This window comes from Nyctereutes procyonoides, unplaced genomic scaffold (assembly GCF_905146905.1).
Source record: "Nyctereutes procyonoides isolate TBG_1078 unplaced genomic scaffold, NYPRO_anot_genome, whole genome shotgun sequence".
Classification (NCBI taxonomy): Eukaryota; Metazoa; Chordata; class Mammalia; order Carnivora; family Canidae; genus Nyctereutes; species Nyctereutes procyonoides.
Genome location: NW_026575044.1, coordinates 50,770,262 through 50,788,550, shown reverse-complemented (window position 1 = coordinate 50,788,550; position 18,289 = coordinate 50,770,262). Strand labels below are relative to the sequence as shown.

The 18,289-nt window shown below is 48.6% G+C and overlaps 1 protein-coding gene across 1 annotated transcript; it reads right to left on the bottom strand.

The window, feature by feature from the left end:
• Positions 1 to 492: 492 nt before the first annotated feature.
• Positions 493 to 17,475, bottom strand: TUBB6 (tubulin beta 6 class V). Its single transcript, XM_055324535.1, has 4 exons — positions 17,346 to 17,475; positions 16,889 to 16,997; positions 14,948 to 15,058; positions 493 to 1,963 (listed from the first exon to the last, which is right to left on the bottom strand). The coding sequence occupies exons 1-4, from the start codon at positions 17,400 to 17,402 to the stop codon at positions 900 to 902; spliced, it is 1,341 nt and encodes a 446-aa protein (XP_055180510.1). The 5' UTR covers positions 17,403 to 17,475; the 3' UTR covers positions 493 to 899.
• Between the last annotated feature and the right edge of the window lie 814 nt (positions 17,476 to 18,289).

The window sequence follows — 18,289 nt, the reverse complement described above, 5'->3', positions numbered from 1 at the left end:
ATAGAATCTGACAAGTGATCTGTTTTATAGAAGACAGCCCTCAACCTCCGTGCTGAGCCTGAGCACACAGCTCCCAGAGCTGGCCCTGCCAGGTCCTCCCTTACCCATCAGGAGCTTGCACATCCCCCTTGCTTTGGCTGGAAGCCTGGAGCCTCTGGCAAAGGCTTTTTTTTTCTGTAGCTCCTCTGGCAAATCTTAGTGCAGCTGTTAGGGAAGGCTGGGACTAAGTAGCCCAGGATCAAAGATTCTGTGGGAGGTCTACGCGCTGGCTGTAAAATGGGGACAAGGGGCTTTTATCTGTGTGTGCGCTACTCTGATACTCAGGAGAATTCTGGTGCCACCCTGAAGGCCTGCAGTTCCAGGAAAGCCTTTCCTCTGAGTTCAATCACTGAGTGGCAGCGGCAGTTCACCCCAGGAAGACACAGGTACCCAAGGAACCATGGTAAGCACGCAAACAAATCTATCATGGAAACAGCTGGAAGAGGCAAAGGAGGAGTTTCAGTGTTTTATTATGAATAGGTTGTTTTAAAGTTCTAAGGCAACACTGCACAGCTTCAGATCCCATCACAAAGGATGAAAAAGACGGTTTCTAACCTCCTGGCTAATTCTCAGCAAGGCTGAACGCTTAACAGGGTGAGAGGTCAATCCATTTAGCCCTTCACTGGTGGCCCAATTGTCGTTGGGAGTCCTCCAGCAGGAAGTCTGTCACCTGAGGTTTTGATTGGGTAGGACAGGGCTGCCGATTTTCCGTGTACTTCCTTCCTTCCAGAGGAATTTCGTTGCGTTGGTGAGGGGCCTCTACCCAGGTATTTAGAGCTGAGCGCCTTGCAGGGGCCCTCGGGGTCACAGGCCCCGGAGTTAAGCCTCTGGGTCGCGGTCTGTGAGGCTCGGCCGCTCCTCTACTCGTTGATCTCCTCTTCATCGTCTTCAAAGGCTTCTTCTCCGTCGTTGGCCGTGGCGTCCTGGTACTGCTGGTACTCGGACACCAGGTCGTTCATGTTGCTCTCGGCCTCGGTGAACTCCATCTCGTCCATGCCCTCGCCCGTGAACCAGTGCAGGAAGGCCTTGCGCCGGAACATGGCGGAGAACTGCTCCGAGATGCGCTTGAACAGCTCCTGGATGGCCGTGCTGTTGCCGATGAAGGTGGCGGCCATCTTGAGGCCGCGCGGCGGGATGTCGCACACGGCTACCTTCACGTTGTTGGGGATCCACTCGACGAAGTAGCTGCTGTTCTTGTTCTGGATGGCCAGCATCTGCTCGTCCACCTCCTTCATGGACATGGGGCCGCGGAAGACGGCGGCCACCGTGAGGTAGCGGCCGTGGCGCGGGTCGCACGCGGCCATCATGTTCTTGGCGTCGAACATCTGCTGCGTGAGCTCGGGCACGGTGAGCGCGCGGTACTGCTGGCTGCCGCGGGCCGTGAGCGGCGCGAAGCCCGGCATGAAGAAGTGCAGGCGCGGGAAGGGCACCATGTTGACGGCCAGCTTGCGCAGGTCGGCGTTGAGCTGGCCCGGGAAGCGCAGCGACGTGGTGACGCCGCTCATGGTGGCCGACACCAGGTGGTTGAGGTCGCCGTAGGTGGGCGTGGTCAGCTTCAGGGTGCGGAAGCAGATGTCGTACAGGGCCTCGTTGTCGATGCAGTAGGTCTCGTCCGTGTTCTCCACCAGCTGGTGCACCGACAGCGTGGCGTTGTAGGGCTCCACCACCGTGTCCGACACCTTGGGCGACGGCATCACGCTGAAGGTGTTCATGATGCGGTCGGGGTACTCCTCGCGGATCTTGCTGATGAGCAGCGTGCCCATGCCCGAGCCCGTGCCGCCGCCCAGCGAGTGCGTCAGCTGGAAGCCCTGCAGGCAGTCGCAGTGCTCACACTCCTTCCGCACCACGTCCAGCACCGCGTCCACCAGCTCGGCGCCCTCCGTGTAGTGGCCCTTGGCCCAGTTGTTGCCTGCGCCCGTTTGCCCTGCGACAAAGCACACGACAGTGAGGGCCTCCCCAGAAGGTCGGCCCCGGGGACGGAGCTCGCCGCTCTTCCTGCTTCCGTTTATTTATCTGACACGGAAGAGAGACCACGAGCAGGGGGAGACGCAGGCTCCCCGCGCAGCAAGGAGCCCGCTGAGGAGCTCGGTCCCAGGACCCTGGGGGATCCGGGCCTGAGCTAAGGCGGGCGCTTAGCCGGCTCAGCCACCCAGGCCCCTCTGTTACTTCTACTTTTACGATGGTGATGCAAAAACACATCTTTCAGCCCCAAACTCAATTCCATGGAAAGCAGCACCGGAAACAACCTGAGTTGGCTCATTCTTCTCTTCTGTGTCTGGGCGAAATCAAAAGGTTTTGCCACCAGGACGTCCCAAATGTTGCCTTTTACCTAAGGCGCTTTTCTTAATCCAATATACTTGGAAAGAGTTGGGGAATGGAAATATTAATTCCAATACGACTTTGCCAACATGATTTTTTAATTAAATGTTTTAAATATATTTTTACCGGAAAGAATTTTTAGGATGAAGCTCAGCTTATCCGAGTTATGAAAAATACAAGCCATATACTCTAGTTGGCAAAGGCAGTCCTAGTTATCAGGGAAGTCCTCTGAACTGAACTTACATTCCGTCAGAAAAACATGAGTTTTTCAATCCAAATCAATAGGTTAATACAAGGATTTCAAGGATTATTAAAAAAAAAAAACACTGAGAACTAAATTCTAGAGCACAGTGTAGGGTAAATTATGAAAAGCAGTCAGCTCAATGCTCAGTGCTGACCTCCTCAAGCTTATGATGAACCTTCGTCTTCCCCCACCTCTATGCCTAGGCTTTGCCCCTCTGATGGCGAGAGGTAATATTTCTATTTAATAATAAACTATAAAGACAAGGCACTGCTGTTTCTCATTTTTTAAACTGGTATCAAGGCAATGCACTATATAGCCAAAATTATAAGTTATTTAAGAAGCAAGGAAGATGATTAAAAGGCATTGTGTTTATTTAGTAAATAGGGTATATCAAATCTAGTTTATAAAAGAATGTATAGGGGCCCCTGGGAGGCTCAGTGGGTTAAGCATCTGTCTTCAGCTCAGGTCATGATCCCAGGATCAATGGATCCAGCCCCACATTGGGCTCCTTCCTCGGTGGGGAGCCTGTTTCGCCCTCTGCCTCTGCCTCTGCCTGCCACTCCTCCTGCTTATGCTTGCACTCTCTTCTTCTGTCAAATAAAACCTTTTTTAAAAATTCCTTTAAATTTTTTTTAAAATAAAAAGAATGTACAAATAATTTAAAAATAAATTTGTTAGCATCCCTATCACACTTTCCCTATGTATTGAATCAAAAGAACCAGGATGCACCACAGGAGCCGGCAGGTGATCTGACTGTGTCAAGTGGACATAAAAAATGAAAGGAAGCAGAGATGCCAGGCCGGTTTGTCCTTCTGCTCAGAGCTAGGACAGTGCTGCAATCATACTGTATGGACCTCTCTCCACTTATTCCAAAGATGTTCACTCGATTTTTGTCTATACCCAGCTGGTGGCAACAACCCACAATCACCATCCAGAACCCAGCTTCTCTGCTCTAGGCAGGCAGGTCCATACCTGCCACCGGGCACACCAGTGGGAAGCTGAGCCAGAGAGCAGTGACCCCATCAGGCTGCCTTCCGGGAGTGGCCCAGTGCTACATCAGGGAAGACAAGCGGATGGGGGCCCTCTGAGGTCTGGTGCTGGGCCCCCACATTTTGCCATGGACTGTGGGTGTGGCCTTACAGGGGCCTACTTTGGAGGAATGGGTCTTATCTCAAAGTCGCTTGAGTCTTCCACAGCATTTATCCGTGCTAAACACTGTGGGTGTTAGGTGGAAGTCTGTAAAACAGGAAAAATAACCAAAATCCTGTGATTCCTCAGTAAGTTTAAAATATATTGACTCCTAGCAACTTGTATCACATACAAAGGGATAACCTCCTTAAATATCTAACGAAGTCCTACAAATCAGTAAGGAAAACAGTAACTTTTAGGAGAATGAGCAAAGGATATAAACACTCCACAGGGAAGGAAATTCAAATAACTTCAATATTTGATGCATTCCTTACAAGAGAAATGCACATCAAAACAAGGAGATTCAATTTCTCCCCTGTGAAACCAACAGAGCTCCAAAAGCTGGCGAACACCACTGGCTGGGGCTGGGGAGGCCCCTCCATCCATGGGGCTGCGGGGGTGCATGGACTAGACGCTGTGGAGAACAACTTGGCAGATCAAAATCAGTTCCCTTAGGCTCAGCAATCTTACTTGTACAAATTTGCTGAGACAGGTCTATGTGCACGTGTGGAAAGTGACATGTATCCTTTGAGACGATACGTGCTGAGACTGAGGAGAAGTTTGTAATAATAGTGAAGAAAAAAGGAAACAGTCTAAATGTCTTTTAACAGAGGACTGGTTAAATCAATGCTTGTTTCTATCAAAGGAACAAGCGCAGCCATCAGCCCTAGTACTGGGATGGCAAGATTTTCAAAGTATATTGCTAAGGGAGGGACCCCAAAATACTAAATGGTGTATGTTGTTGGCTGTGATCGTATGTGTGTCACAGAATAAGCACGGGAATCCCACAATGCCACCTCTGGGAGGGAGTCTTGGCGGCCACCAACTTGGAGTTGGGATGAGACCAACTTTTCACTGTAGACCCTTTTGCTCCGTTTGGGTCCTGGGCCAAGTACATGTTTTACTAGCTAGCAAACTGAATATTTTAAACTTTATTAAAAGATTTAAAATGCATTTAAGAGGGACCCCTGGGTGGCTCACTGGTTGAGCGTTTGCCTTTGGCTCAGGGCATGATCCCGGAGTCCCAGGATCGAGTCCCACATCAGGCTCCCTCTGTGGAGCCTGCTTCTCCCTCTGCCTGTGTCTCTGCCCCTCTCTCTGTGTCTCTCATGAATAAATAAATAAAATCTTAAAAAAAAAAACACATTTAAGAAATAAACTGGAGAAATACACAGTAAACTAATAATCGTGGTTGGCTCTGAAGGACGGGATAAGAGGATAGTTAAGTTACAGCATTACATATTGCTTATGAAATTTTAACTCAACATGTCTCTTGATAATCAAGAGAAAATTAAAATATGAAAACATGCCTTTAAGGGAAGTTTTAAAAATCTCAGTAAATGGAGGCATTACTACATGAGGACACTCACTCAGCAGCAAGGCACTGACTGTCACAGGGGGTGTCCCAGTTATGTTGATGAACTTTTCAAGAAGCTGCAAAATGGTACATGTAGCATGATCCCATTTTCTGAAAAACCAAGTCAACTGCTAGTTGGGGGGGGGAGTGGGGGGACATACGCACAAGTGCATGTGTCCATAGGAAAAGGTCAGGCACCATGTATAGCACCAGGTATCCCCAGGGAATCAAATCTCACTGTCATCTGTATAAGGGGTGAGGAGGTTCCATTTTGATACTACAGATTTGTGTATTTGAAGAAAACATGTGCAAACAGTTTTAACTTCATGATGAAAACATTAAACACATTTAAATATTAAATATTAAAGAGTGACATGTCCAGGAGGGCACACTGCTCATGGGAATAAGACACAGCTGGCCCCTTGCTCCTTGGTCTTAGCCTTACGTCACAAGGGAGCTCAGCCTCTCACTCTGGTTGTCCTTGCCCCACCTGCTCAGAGGCACCTAGTGGATGGGCCTGGCGGCCCCGGGGCTGCTTGAGGGCCCAGGCTGGGCAGGAAGCAAGCCCCTCCGTGCTTGCAGCCACCCCGAGGGCACTGGCCCCTTAGCCTTCTCTGAGGCCATCTCCTGGTCTAGGAGGTGACCGTGCCCCTGACCAACAGAGGGTCTCTTTGGTCCCGCCCTGAGGACTCACAGATGGCCACTGTCCCTCCTATCCCTCGCTGGCTCCTGTCCACACCTCCCCACCAATCCAGCAGGCTGCGGCCCGGCCAGGTGCACCAGGAGGACAAGGTGCGGGGCTAGCCCACTCATGGAGCTGGGGCAGGACGAGCACACCTTCCCAGAGGAAGGTAGGCGAGGGCAATTGTCAGAAAGGCTAAGGAGGCAGCCTGGGTGGCTCAGCGGTTTAGCGCCGCCTTCGGCCCAGGGCGTGATCCTGGAGACCCGGGATTGAGTCCCACGTCAGGCTCCCCACATGGAGCCTGCTTCTCCCTCTGCCTGTGTCTCTACCTCTGTGTTTCCCATGAATAAGTAAATTTTTTTTTTTTAAAAAAGAAAGAGGTAAAGAGATGATTTCATTAAAACGGAGTAGGAAACAGCAAGTGACAAGTAGGGAGCTTCAGGCGGGCCTGCAGCCACAGCAAGGGAAGCTCGAGGAACTAGAGTCTTCCTTCAGCTCACACGGCTGCCTCAGCTTCCTTAGTATTTACAGCATGAGTAGCCGTGAGATGTCCTCTGCTCTCGACAAAAGGAAGAAGCTAGTGACTTCTGAAAATATTTTGCCACTGTCTCATAGCAACAGATGTTCCCAGTTAAATATTTGGGGGTCATAAGTTGAACATGTTCTGTAATGAGCTGTTGTGACAGTAATCGCGGCTCGGGCCCGAAGAACACAAGGCTGCAACCTCAAGCTTCGGCAGGCGGGTTGCAACAGGTCCCCAGGGCTTTCTCAGAGGCCACCCTCTGGCTTACCTCTTGCTCACACTGGGTGACGATTAAGTACTCTCTGACCCCCTCTAGCCCCAAATCTGGAAGGGAAAGTTACATGTGCAGAAAGAGGCTTTCTGGTGCCCCATTTTCTCCTGTAAAACTCACTCCCACTGTCTCTGCAATACAACAAGCAATTTGTTAAGAAAAAAGTCTTTTTTAAGGTATATTCATGTTCAAAACTTAAGCACAGATAACTTTCACTTTTAAAATTATACATTAGTTCAAGTCAGTGTTTTTTTAAAAACTACTTCAAGGGACACCTGGGTGGCTCAGCGGTTGAGCGTCTGCCTTCGGCTCAAGGCGTGATCCTAGAGTCCCAGGATCAAGTCCCACAGTGGGCTCCCTGCATGGAGCCTGCTTTTCCCTCTGCCTGTGTCTCTGCCACTCTCTCTCTCTCTGTCTCTCATGAATAAATAAAATCTTTAAAAACAAAACCAAACCACTTCAAACCACACCTAGTGATAGAATGACACTGGTTCGCTGTAATCGGCCAACTCTGAAAAGTGAGCTCTGAAGCTACTGGGGGATGGACAATCTCCTAGACAATGCTGCCTCTTTCATTAAATGGAGAATGACTTAAAAACAACTGTCTCCTCAAACAACATACTCTGTTTATATATTCTGGATACCTCTCCATTCCCTATAACAAGCATGCTATTATTTTAACAAAATAAGCACAATTTACAGTTCTTAATTAAAAATAATGTTGGCCTAGCACATGAGAAAATGCTCCGCACATTTGCCATCAGGGAAATACAAATCAAAACCACAATGAGATCCCACCTCCCACCAGTGAGAATGGGGAAAATTAACAAGACAGGAAACATCAACTGTTGGAGAGGATGTGGAGAAAGGGGAACCCTCTTGCACTGTTAGTGGGAATGTGAACTGGTACAGCCACTCTGGAAAACTGTGTGGAGGTTCCTCAAAGAGTTAAAACTAGAGCTACACTACGACCCAGTAATTGCACTGCTGGGGATTTACCCCAAAGATACAGATGCAATGAAACACCAGGACACCTGCACCCTCAGGTTTAAAGCAGCAATGTCTACAATAGCCAAACTGTGTGGAAGGAGCCTCGGTGTCCATCGACAGATGAATGGATAAGGAAGATGTGGTCTATATGTACAATGGAATATTACTCAGCCATGATAAAGGATGCATACCTACCATTTGCTTCAACGTGGATGGAACTGGAGGGTATATAATTATTACTTCACTGGAAGGAGTGAGGTAAGTCAATTGGAGGACAAACATTATATAGTTTCACTTGTATGAGGAATATAAGAAACAGTGAAAGGGATTATAAGGGAAAGGAGGGGAACTGAATGGAAAAAATAGAGATGGTGACAAACCACGAGAGACTCCTAACTCTGGGAAATGAACAAAGGGTTGAGGAAGGGGAGAAGGGTGGGGGGTTGAGGTAACTGGGTGACGGGCACAGAGGGGGGCACTTGATGGGATGAGTAATGGGTGTTGCACTATATGTTGGCAAATCAAGCTTCAATAAAAACAAATAAAAAATAAAAATCCTGTTGGCTTTACATTAAAATTTTTTTTTTATTGCAAGTAGGCTCCACACCCAATACCAGGCTTGAACTCATGACCCTGAGATCAAGAGTCACATACTTTACCTACTGAGCCAGCCCGGCACCCCAGTATTGGCTTGAAAAATTACTTTAAAGCTATTTCACATCAGTACAATCTGCTAAAATTTTTAAATATTCTGAATCAAAAAATGATGCATGTTCTAACAAAGAAGCAAAGATACAAAAAAGAATCCTGGAGACAGTTTAAATGCCAATGTCATTTCTAACATTCTTGAAGGTTTACAAGGAGAGTGGATTAGATAATTAAATGGTCTATGTGAATTTGTTCTTCAACTATTTTGTCTCATTTACGGACAGCTAGAAAGATGAGAAAGATCTTTCTTAGGCTCTCTCAGTTTTTAGTTCAAATAAATTAAACCAAAGAAGACTTCCACCATCACTGAAGTTGCTGCCATGAGAAACTAGCTTAGTATGTCAGAAGTTTGATCCAGTTTCATTAAGTCTCTTTTTTTTTCCATGTATATTTTTTTGTTTCAGAAAGCCTCTTTAAAACCTTAACAGGTCTTGGCTTCACAGGAGTGATGGCTGAGGGGATGCCTGACCCTGAGCAGACATATGGGCTGGATGAGAGACAAGGAAGGCAGGGAAGGCACATGGCCTCCAAGGTCCTATCAGAAACCTCTTCTAGAAAGCGCCAACAAGAGCCATCACCTCATCAATGCCGACACTTCTCGTGACTGACTTAACCGCATGTGAAAGGCTTTGAAACATGCTTAATATCTACACACCTACCACCCATTTTAAGAAATAAAACATAACAAAGTTCCATGAAGCCCAATGTAACAAGATGAGTTTGAACATCTTAAATTTAAACAATGTACTATTAGATAATGCTTTTCTATTTTTTCTTAAGAAGGGGAGCACCCGGGTGGCTCAGTGGTGGAGCCTCTGCCTCCAGCTCATGTTGTGACCACCGGGTCCTGGGATCGAGTCCCACTCCCTGCGGGGAGCCTGCTTCTCCCTCTGCCTGTGTCTCTGCCTCTCTCTGACTCTCATGAGTAAATAAATAAAATCTTTTTTAAAAAAGGCAAAAAAGGTTGTGTGTGTGTTTCAGTTAACAGCCCCTTCCTGTGGGAACACGGTTCACTGAGTTGTATTTTGTATTTAATATGGGGTCTTTAGGTTTCTCTATGTGTAAGTCCTGTTTATGGGAGTACAAGTTTCTTTTTTCTTATATTGACAACTTATATAGTTTATACGGACTTGCCAAGTTCTTTTTCCATTTCCTGTAAAGTGTTTCTTAAAGCATTGTTAGTTATATTGCTCAGAGTCCCTCAGTTGATACGTTTCTTTAAAAGTTAAATTTCAGGCAAAAGCAGAGCAAAAGCTGCATTCTCAAACACTGCTGGTGGCATTAACCCAGTTGAAAGACTAAAGAAGAATGTATAATGGGCTTAAATATGTTCACAGGCTCTAACTTAGTAATTTTACTCTTGAGGATCTATTCTGTTGACAGAGTTAAAACACAGATCAGTTTATATGAACCAAGATGCAAACATCTAGATTCCATATTACTATATTCTTTCTTTTTTCTTTTTTAATTAAGTAAGCTCTACACCCAGACTAGGGCTTGAACTCACCACCCTGAGATCAAGTCTCATGCTGGGCAGCCCGGGTGACTCAGCGGTTTAGCACTGCCTTCAGCCCAGGGCATGACCCTGGAGACCTGGGATCGAGTCCCACATCAGGCTCCCTGCGAGGAGCCTGCTTCTCCCTCTGCCTGTGTCTCTGCCTCTCTCTGTCTCTCATGAATAAATAAATAAAATCTTAAAAAAAAAAAGTCTCATGCTCTGCCGAATGAGTCAACCAGGCACCCCTATATTCTGATTTTTCTCTCTTAGAGCAAAACTTGGTAAGAAACCACTCCCTGATTATTGTCCATTATGAAATAAATAATTACACATTATGCAACTATTAAAATCAGAGATTTTAGAAACTATTAAACTTTTAGAAACATGAAACATGGCTTAAATATAATATTCAGTGGGGAAAAAGACCCAAGGGATACAGTGTTTACAAATAATGAAAATCAGCAAACAGGAAGAAAAGGTAAAACTATACCTCAATGCCAATGACCATTATACAATGATGATCATATAAAATAAATTTTTTTACTCTAGTTCTTAATTTTTAATAATGCAGTTCTATATTAGCTTTTGTTGAAAAAAAAAACAGTAAAAATTAAGATAAATAAATACAAATAATGTAGAACAAAGTGGGCTCTCCCTTTTATGATGATGACCACTGTGTCCTGGGCTTCCTTTTTTGAATTTAGTTGCCAGAAACCCAGAGCTTAAATGAATTCACAGCTGCAACTGAAATAACTCTCTCAGTTCACTGGGTGTTTTAGACGGCCACGTCTATGGCTGTCTTTACATTGTCTTATGTCCTTCCTAGGAGCAGGAAAGCCAGGCATTTTACATAAATAAAGCTTTACCATATTTTTATATATTCAAACTCAGCAACTCATGCATCCACTTCTAATGTGCACCTGCCCCAAGAAGGGCACCTCGTAGGAGCCGGCTTTCTGGGAGGGCCCTGCGTGGACAGAGGGGGACAGCCCAGGTTTCCACTGTATATGCCCCCCTCCTCGTCCTTGTGAATCTCCTAGCACGTACTGCGTATCAAACAAAAAGTACAGCTGACCCTTGAACCACATGGGCTTAAACTGCACGGGGCTGCTTAAGCAGATTTGTTTGATAAATAATCACAGTTCCGTAAATGTATTTTCTCTTTCTTATGATTTTCTTAATAATACCTTCTTTTCTCCAGCTGACTTTATTATAAGAATATGGGATATGTAACCCTCACACTAGGTGTTGATCTACTGTTTATGTTGTCAGTAAGAGTAGGCTATTAGTAACTGGGTTTTGGGGAGGCAAAAATTATAAGTAAACGTTTGTGCAGGGGGTTGGCACCCCTCCACTTAGCCCTGTGTTGTTCAGGGCTCAACTGTATACTTTGCTTAATGATGAAATCTATTCATTTTGTGAGTTTCCTGAGACTGAGGTAGATTCAAGAAACCTTAGCAATCCTCTCAGACTCTTACCAAAAATCACTTAAGCCTTCAAGGGAAGAGACCGAGCAGATTTCTGTGTGGAAGTGACTTTTATGCACGTGGAGGAGACAGGCTATCACTTCGCTCGGATCCTTACAGAGCCTGGGATGCGTGGGGGCCCTTCATCCCTCACACTAGCGGCTGAAGGAGCCCCAAGAAGGAAACTGGTAGCACCAGAGGCGCCAGAGGCTGAGAACAGCTGCCAGGTCCCCCTCTCCTTGTTCAGTGCTCTCTTATTGGGTACCCTAACTCAGTGACCCAGCGCAAGAGCCCCATAGCTGCTAGTGATCTATACCCACGCAGTGAGAGAAAGTTCAAGATGGCACTGATCTGTGTCAGGAAGCAGAGGGGGGTGCCTGGGGGGCACCTGGCAGACGGTGGAGTGTCTGCCTTCAGCTCAGGTCATGGTCCCAGGGTCCTGGGGTGGAGCCTCATATGGGGGGGGGGCCTGCTCAGCGGGGAGCCTGCTTCTCCCCTTCTCTGCTCTTCCCCTGCTTCTGCTCTCACAGGCATGTTCTCTCTCTCTCTCTCTCTCTCAAATAAATAAATAAATAATCTTAAAAAAAAAAGGAGGATGGGGGCAGTTGTCCTTTTTTCCTTTTGGGTATACGGGTACTAAGGTTCTTCCAGTTGAGTCTCTATCACAGGTGCTGAGAAAGCAGTCCCCTGAACTGTCAGAGACCGATCCAGCTGGTGGTAAGGGCAAGGGGGCAGAGGCCGGCAAAGAGGTTCAGCTCTTCTAGAAACCAATACGCAATGTCCCTAATGCATGTGCCAGCATTTCTTCGGGACAAATTCCTTGAACAGAAACTGTTGAATCAAAATTCTTGATTTGCTGAATCCATTAAGTTGTTCTCTGACAATGCTTAAAACTTACTCTCCCCAACAACCACACCAGTACTAGCAGTTAGTTTTTAAAGTACCACCCAGTCTGTTGGGAGATGAGCATCTTGTTTTAATGACTCCTCCTCATTCTCAGTTACTAGAAAGTTTTGTCCCTAGGTATTTATAACTTTTGCTGCTATTGTGAATAGGATATTTTCCCATTATGTGTTATAACTGATTATTGCCTTTAAGGAGATCAGTTTGTCTCAGGGCACCTGGGAGTTTACCAATTTCAGCACTGAGAAGGTAGTGTCCTGAGAAAAACCTCAGTTCCCGGCAGATCAGGACAGCTGGTCACCCCACAGTAATAACATCTGAGTCTTTATCTTGTGTCTGGCTGCCTCACTGAGGTCTTAAAAAGTGCCAATAACTATTCATTGGATAGCCTATCTGAAAAATCCAAGAGAATCATTCCACCTTCAAATAATAATTTTGTCTTTTCCTTTAAATGATCTGTATCTCTTTTCTTTCTCTGGTCTTTGTGCACTGGCTAGAAACTTCAAAACATGGAATACAATAGAAGAATAGAAGAAGACACAATAGACATCTTTTTCTCATTTGTGACTTTGCTGGGAATACTTCTAATGCTTCACTGGTGAGTGTGACATTGCTATGGATTTGGTAGATAATTCTTAAATAGAGGGAGTATCTTTCTCCTTCCAGCTTGCATGTAAAGGTTTTTGTCCTCTACAAGTCAGGGGCCCATCCTGAATTTTATCAAATATTTTTGGGCACCTATGAAGATGTTGTCTCTCTTAACCTATTAGCTGACTTCTCAATGTTGAACCATCCTTGCATTCCTATGATGTTGCTAATATTTATCAAGCACTTACTGTGTAGGAGATACCCTAGATACATAGGGTTTAAATAGCAGAGGATTATCTGTTACCCTCAATGAAATCATCTCCATCTGGTGCCTTCTGAGGAAGGGATTGGAAAGTAGATCTTTGATAAATGTGGGGATCCCTGGGTGGCTCAGCGGTTTGGCCCAGGGTGCGATCCGGGTTCCCGGCATGGAGACTGCTTCTCCCTCTGCCTGTGTCTGCCTCTCTCTCTCTCTCTATGTCTATCATAAATAAATAAATAAATAAATAAATAAATAAATAAATAAATAAATCTATCTTAAAAAAAAGATCTTTGATAAATGTAATTTCTATACCACCGTTAACTTTAAGCCATGAATCAGCCTTAAGGGTCTCTCATTTCCTTGTAAGACATTTTGCCTTTTATGGGCACCAAAACTGTGTTTGTTGTTGATTGAGGTACTTCTGTTGCCAAGTGGTATTGTTCTCTCTAGGCACAGTTCTTATTCAATTACACTGGTAATTTTTCAGAAAGAACATGAGTGAATGTGTGGTTTCCAACATTAAAATATGATTGTCGATGGAACACTTTCCCGTCTGCCACACATCCTGTAGGTTTCATCTTGGCTCTTAGGGTAGAAGTGGTTATGAACGGCCATGTGTTTGTGTAGTGCGTAGTGTGTAGTGTGTAGTGTGTAGTGCCTTTGCACTTTCTCTCTTTATCCCTGTCATTCCATACAGTACCTCTACTGAGGCCTGGAGGAACTGTCCCATATGTTCCATGAGGTACCACTGGCCACATTTAATTATTGAGCACTCAAAATGTAGCTAGTGCAACTGAGGAAATGAATTGATTCTATGTAATTTTTATTATCTTTAAACAGCCACTTGTGGGCAGCAGGGTAGAGAAGGGTCTTTGCTTGGGGCCAAATACGGCCCAATCTTTGAACTAGCTCTTATCAGAAGCTCTGCCTGTCCCGCTGGTTGTGTTGTTGTCAGAGTGACAGGGAAGGGGATGATACCCAAAGGATTCGTGAATGTTCATCTTGCTGAGTCACCTTTATAACAGGTCACTGCCAGATTCTGCTACAAAGTCATCAGTTTGTGTACCAATGAAATCTTTCAGAATTCTGCTTTTCTTGCATAGTTTGAATTTTTCTCCTTTAAGTATTTTTTCAAGTAACATTGACTCTAAAAACCATGGCTACAGGGTGACAGAAGCTTGTAGTACTAATGGTGCCACTTCGTTTAATGTTACATAATTTTCTTTGGGAGTGTGCAGAGGGACAGGTGCTTGACCATGTCTTGGGTAGAAGAAGGGAGGGGAGGAATTGCCCAATTCTAACAAAAATTCATATGGTGCCAGCCTTTAAGAAGAAAGCAGAGTAACTGTCTATAGGTCATGAAAGAGAAATATAGGTATAAACACACTGCAGTTAAAAGGTGAGCAAAATAGGGGGCAGCCCTGGTGGCACAGTGGTTTAGTGCCGCCTGAAGAAGACCAGGGTGTGACCCTGGAGACCGGGGATCGAGTCCCACATCAGGCTCCTTGCATGGAGCCTGCTTCTCCCTCTGCCTGTTTCTCTGCCTCTCTCTCTTTGTGTGTGTTTCTCATGAATAAATAGAAAAAAAAAAGATGAGCAAAATAGGAACCAAAACAAATGATTATTATCATGTTATGATCATTTATAAGGGGAAGAAAAAAGTTCATGTCTAAAAAAATTTGTTAAATCAATAACTATCAATATAAACATTTCATTTGGAGACACAGAGATTGCTTTCCTAAAGAAAAGCTAAGAATTAAAAATATTGTAATGTAATGACACTGGGGGCTGCAATGACACTGGGGGCTGCTGATTTCCATTCTAAGCTTTTCTTTGTCTTTCAGTCTCGCCCATAAATTAGTTTGATGCTTAAAAAAAATAAAAAGAAAGCAGGAAAGATGGAACCCACCGAAGATGAAGTTGTCAGGCCGGAAAAGCTGCCCAAAAGGCCCAGACCGCACACTGTCCATGGTCCCAGGCTCCAAGTCCACCAGGGCAGCCCTGGGCACGTATTTCTGAGCTGGAAGAGAACAAAGCCCACCCACAAGGGTCACTTTCTGGTTTCCAGAGTGATGCGCTGCTGCACAGCAAGTCCCCCCAGTGAAGCTGCCCGGATGGTACAAAGCAAAGTTTCTTCAGAGACAGACCCGGCTTTCTAAGAATCAAAGAGCCTTAGCACAGGGAGGAGCCTGTGGGAACACAACCCCACCTTAAATTGCCCCAGCGAGGAAACCAGCCCAAGTGTGAATGGGCACAGGAAGTTCCAGGAATAAGCAGGATGAGAAATCAGGTCTCCTGACTTCCTGCCTCCTGTATTTTCCACTTCACCCTGACACCTCTTTCCTGTTGGAAACTGTACTTTTTCAGCCCCATGGAAATAAAATATCTGTTGCAGCAAATTGCCGTGTTGCTCTGACATTCTTTGCACTTTGGGGCACCTCCTTCCTGTACACACGTGAATCCAAGCTATCGTCGTAGCACCTAGTTATAGGTATGATTCCATGGGCTGTTCTGGGACACACTTTCATTTACGAATGAGTGTAGTGTAGCCTTTTTGCTAGCAAGCACATTTTGATGCCTACTGGGCATGGCTAATGCGCTTGTACATAGGATTTGCCCCTACAACTCCTGCTACCCACACACCCAGACTGAAGAAAGGACATAAACAAGCAGGACCTAAGGGTTAACAGGAGGGACAATGTATAACTAAAATTTTCTTTAGTGCTACGTAGAAATTTCATATTCTATGCCCTGCTGATCCAGACCTTTTCTTAGAGCTGCTGAATGAATAAAACCCAGTGCTTTCTGTATCCTGCTCTTCACAGCTTTCGAGCAAACAGCAAGTGACTCCAAAAACCAGAGTAATTCTGGGGATATGTGTTGTGTATGCGGAAAGGTAGCATCTGTCATTTTCTGGATGTTCTTTGAAAGTCTTAATTTTTGGTTGTTTTATGAAGGGCACTTATCACATTTATAATAAAAATTCTAACAAATAATGTATACATGTAGCCACAATAACAGGGCAGATATCCAGGGCGGTGGTGATATTATTCCCAAACTTGGATAAGCCACAGCCCGGAATTTTTACTGAACTCCACCAATTATCCAGAGTTGTCTGTAGTTTCAGCTTCCTGAGAGCACAACATGTTTTTGGAGGTTGGTAAAAAAAAAAATCAGAGAAATCATTTAACGGGGCGCTTTTCAGATTTTTAGCCAAGAGATACATTTTAAACCGAAAAACAAAGCAAAACAAAAAGTCAGTTGTGACCCAGTAAGTGATTTCACAACACTAACGGGTTGTCTAGTTCAAGAGTTCAGGCCCTGTGATAGGCCAAATTCGACTGTTTGAAACAAACTGAGGGCGGATTTCCCGCCCCGGGGGAGGTGAGGAAGGAGTCAGTCGGGCATCCCGCCGCATCCCGGGACCCTTTTTCAAGGACAAACTACCGTCGCGCGAGGGCGGCATCCTGAGCACCAGCCTCGGATCGGTCGAAGCCCCGGGAATCCCGGGCCCCGGAGCGGGGAGGCCGGGGTCCCAGAGGAAGACGGCCAGGTCCAGGCGGGGGCGGCCGGGGTCTGGGGGGAGGGAGGCGGGGTCCCAGAGGGGTTGGCCGGGGTCCGGGCGGGGGTGGGCGTGGTCCCACGGCAGGAAGGCCGGTCCGGGAGAGGGGCGGCCGGGGTCTCGGAGTGGGGAGGCCGGGGTCCTGGCGGCGGTGGCCGAGGTCCGGGCGCGGATGTCTAGGGTCCCAGGGTGGGGTGGCCAGGATCTGGGGGCGGGGGGGGGCGACGGTTTTGGGGGGGGGCGGCGGGGTCCGATGGGCAAGGGCGGGGTCCCGACCGCGCGACTCACAGGATGACTCATTGTAGTAGACGTTGATTCTCTCCAGCTGCAGCGCCGAGTCACCCACGTAGCCTCCGGCTGGGTCGATGCCGTGTTCATCGCTGATCACTTCCCAAAACTTGGGAAGAGGGAGGCGGGGGGACAGCAGGTCAGAACGCGGAGCCCGGGGCGTCGTTCGCCGCGACTCCCGCCAGGGCTGGCCCGGGGGGCGGGGTGCGCGGGGCTCGGCTGCCGAATTCCAGGCGCGCCTCCGCCTCCGCCTCCGCCTCCGCGGCCGCTCGCAGCCGGGGTGGGGACCGGGGATGGGGCAAGGGGGCCCTCCGCGGCCGCGCCACTCCTCGAGCGCCTTCCGGTGCCGCGCAGGGCCGGCCTGGGCTCGGAGGACCCCGGGCGCGCACCGGGGGGGAGCCCCGACGCCCCGGGGCTGCCGGCCGCCCACCCGCAGGGAGCCCAGTGCCCGGCCCACCTTGGTGCCGATCTGGTTCCCGCACTGGCCCGCCTGGATGTGCACGATCTCCCTCATGGCGGGCGCCGGCTCTGCGCTCGGGGCTCTGGCTCTTCGGACCCGGGCGGCGACTGCGGGCCCCGGCGCGCTCCCCGGGACTCGACCCTCCGCCCGCCCCCACCCCCGTCCCGCCCGCCCCGACCAATGGCCGCGGGCCTCGCCCTCCGCGGCCGCGCCCCCGCCGCCCTCCCCGCACCGCCCCCTCCGCCCGCCGCGCCCCCGCCCCCGCCCCCGCCCCGGCCTCCCGCCCCGGCACCCCGCCGCCCGGGCACCCCGGCACCCCGCCGCCCGCGCCCCCTCGGCTCCCGGCCCCTGGGCCATCCTCCCGGGGCGTCTTCGACGCGGCGCTGCCCCCGGAGGGCGGACAGGGAGGGGCCCGCGGACCCTGCCGGGGAGGCCAGGCCGGGAACGGGCGGAGGTGGGGTGAGTCGCCGTGGACTCCGAAAGCGGGGCGGCGGCGGGGAAGGACGCGCGCGGCTCCGGCGCTCCCGGGCCGCTCTGCTGCCGCCGCCCTGCGCTGACCCTCCCCGGCGACAGACGGCTCCCGCGGGGCCCTGGTGGACAGGCGGGCTCCCCCCGGGCCGTCGGCCGGGTTCCGGGGCGCCCCGAGCTGCGGCCGCGCGCGGCCCCCGCGGACCCCCACTACCCTCATGGGCCCCCGCTGGCCTCCCCCGCTGGGCTGACCCCCCGCTGGCTCCCGTGCCCGCGCCCTGGGGTCACACCCTGCGGGGAGACGGGCTTTAGGGCACAAAAGTGGAGCGTCTCGCGTGACTCTGACACTCGTCCCCCCGCTTAACCTTGGGCGTTCTTAGGTCCTTGCTTTGCCGCCTCTCCCCTGGGAATAGGGGTACCCTCCCATTCCGGCGACTCTGAGTCGTGTGTCGTGGGGTTCAGGTAAAGGGAAT

What these genes read in the sequence shown, in the direction of transcription:
- TUBB6 (XM_055324535.1), bottom strand. Translation starts at nt 17,402, where the DNA reads ATGAGGGAGATCGTGCACATCCAGGCGGGCCAGTGCGGGAACCAGATC. An exon ending in GGAACCAGATCGGCACCAAG is followed by an intron (nt 16,998 to 17,345) that starts GTGGGCCGGGCA and finishes CCTCTTCCCAAG; the next exon opens with TTTTGGGAAGTGATCAGCGA. An exon ending in GCCTGACAACTTCATCTTCG is followed by an intron (nt 1,964 to 14,947) that starts GTGGGTTCCATC and finishes GCTTTGTCGCAG; the next exon opens with GGCAAACGGGCGCAGGCAAC.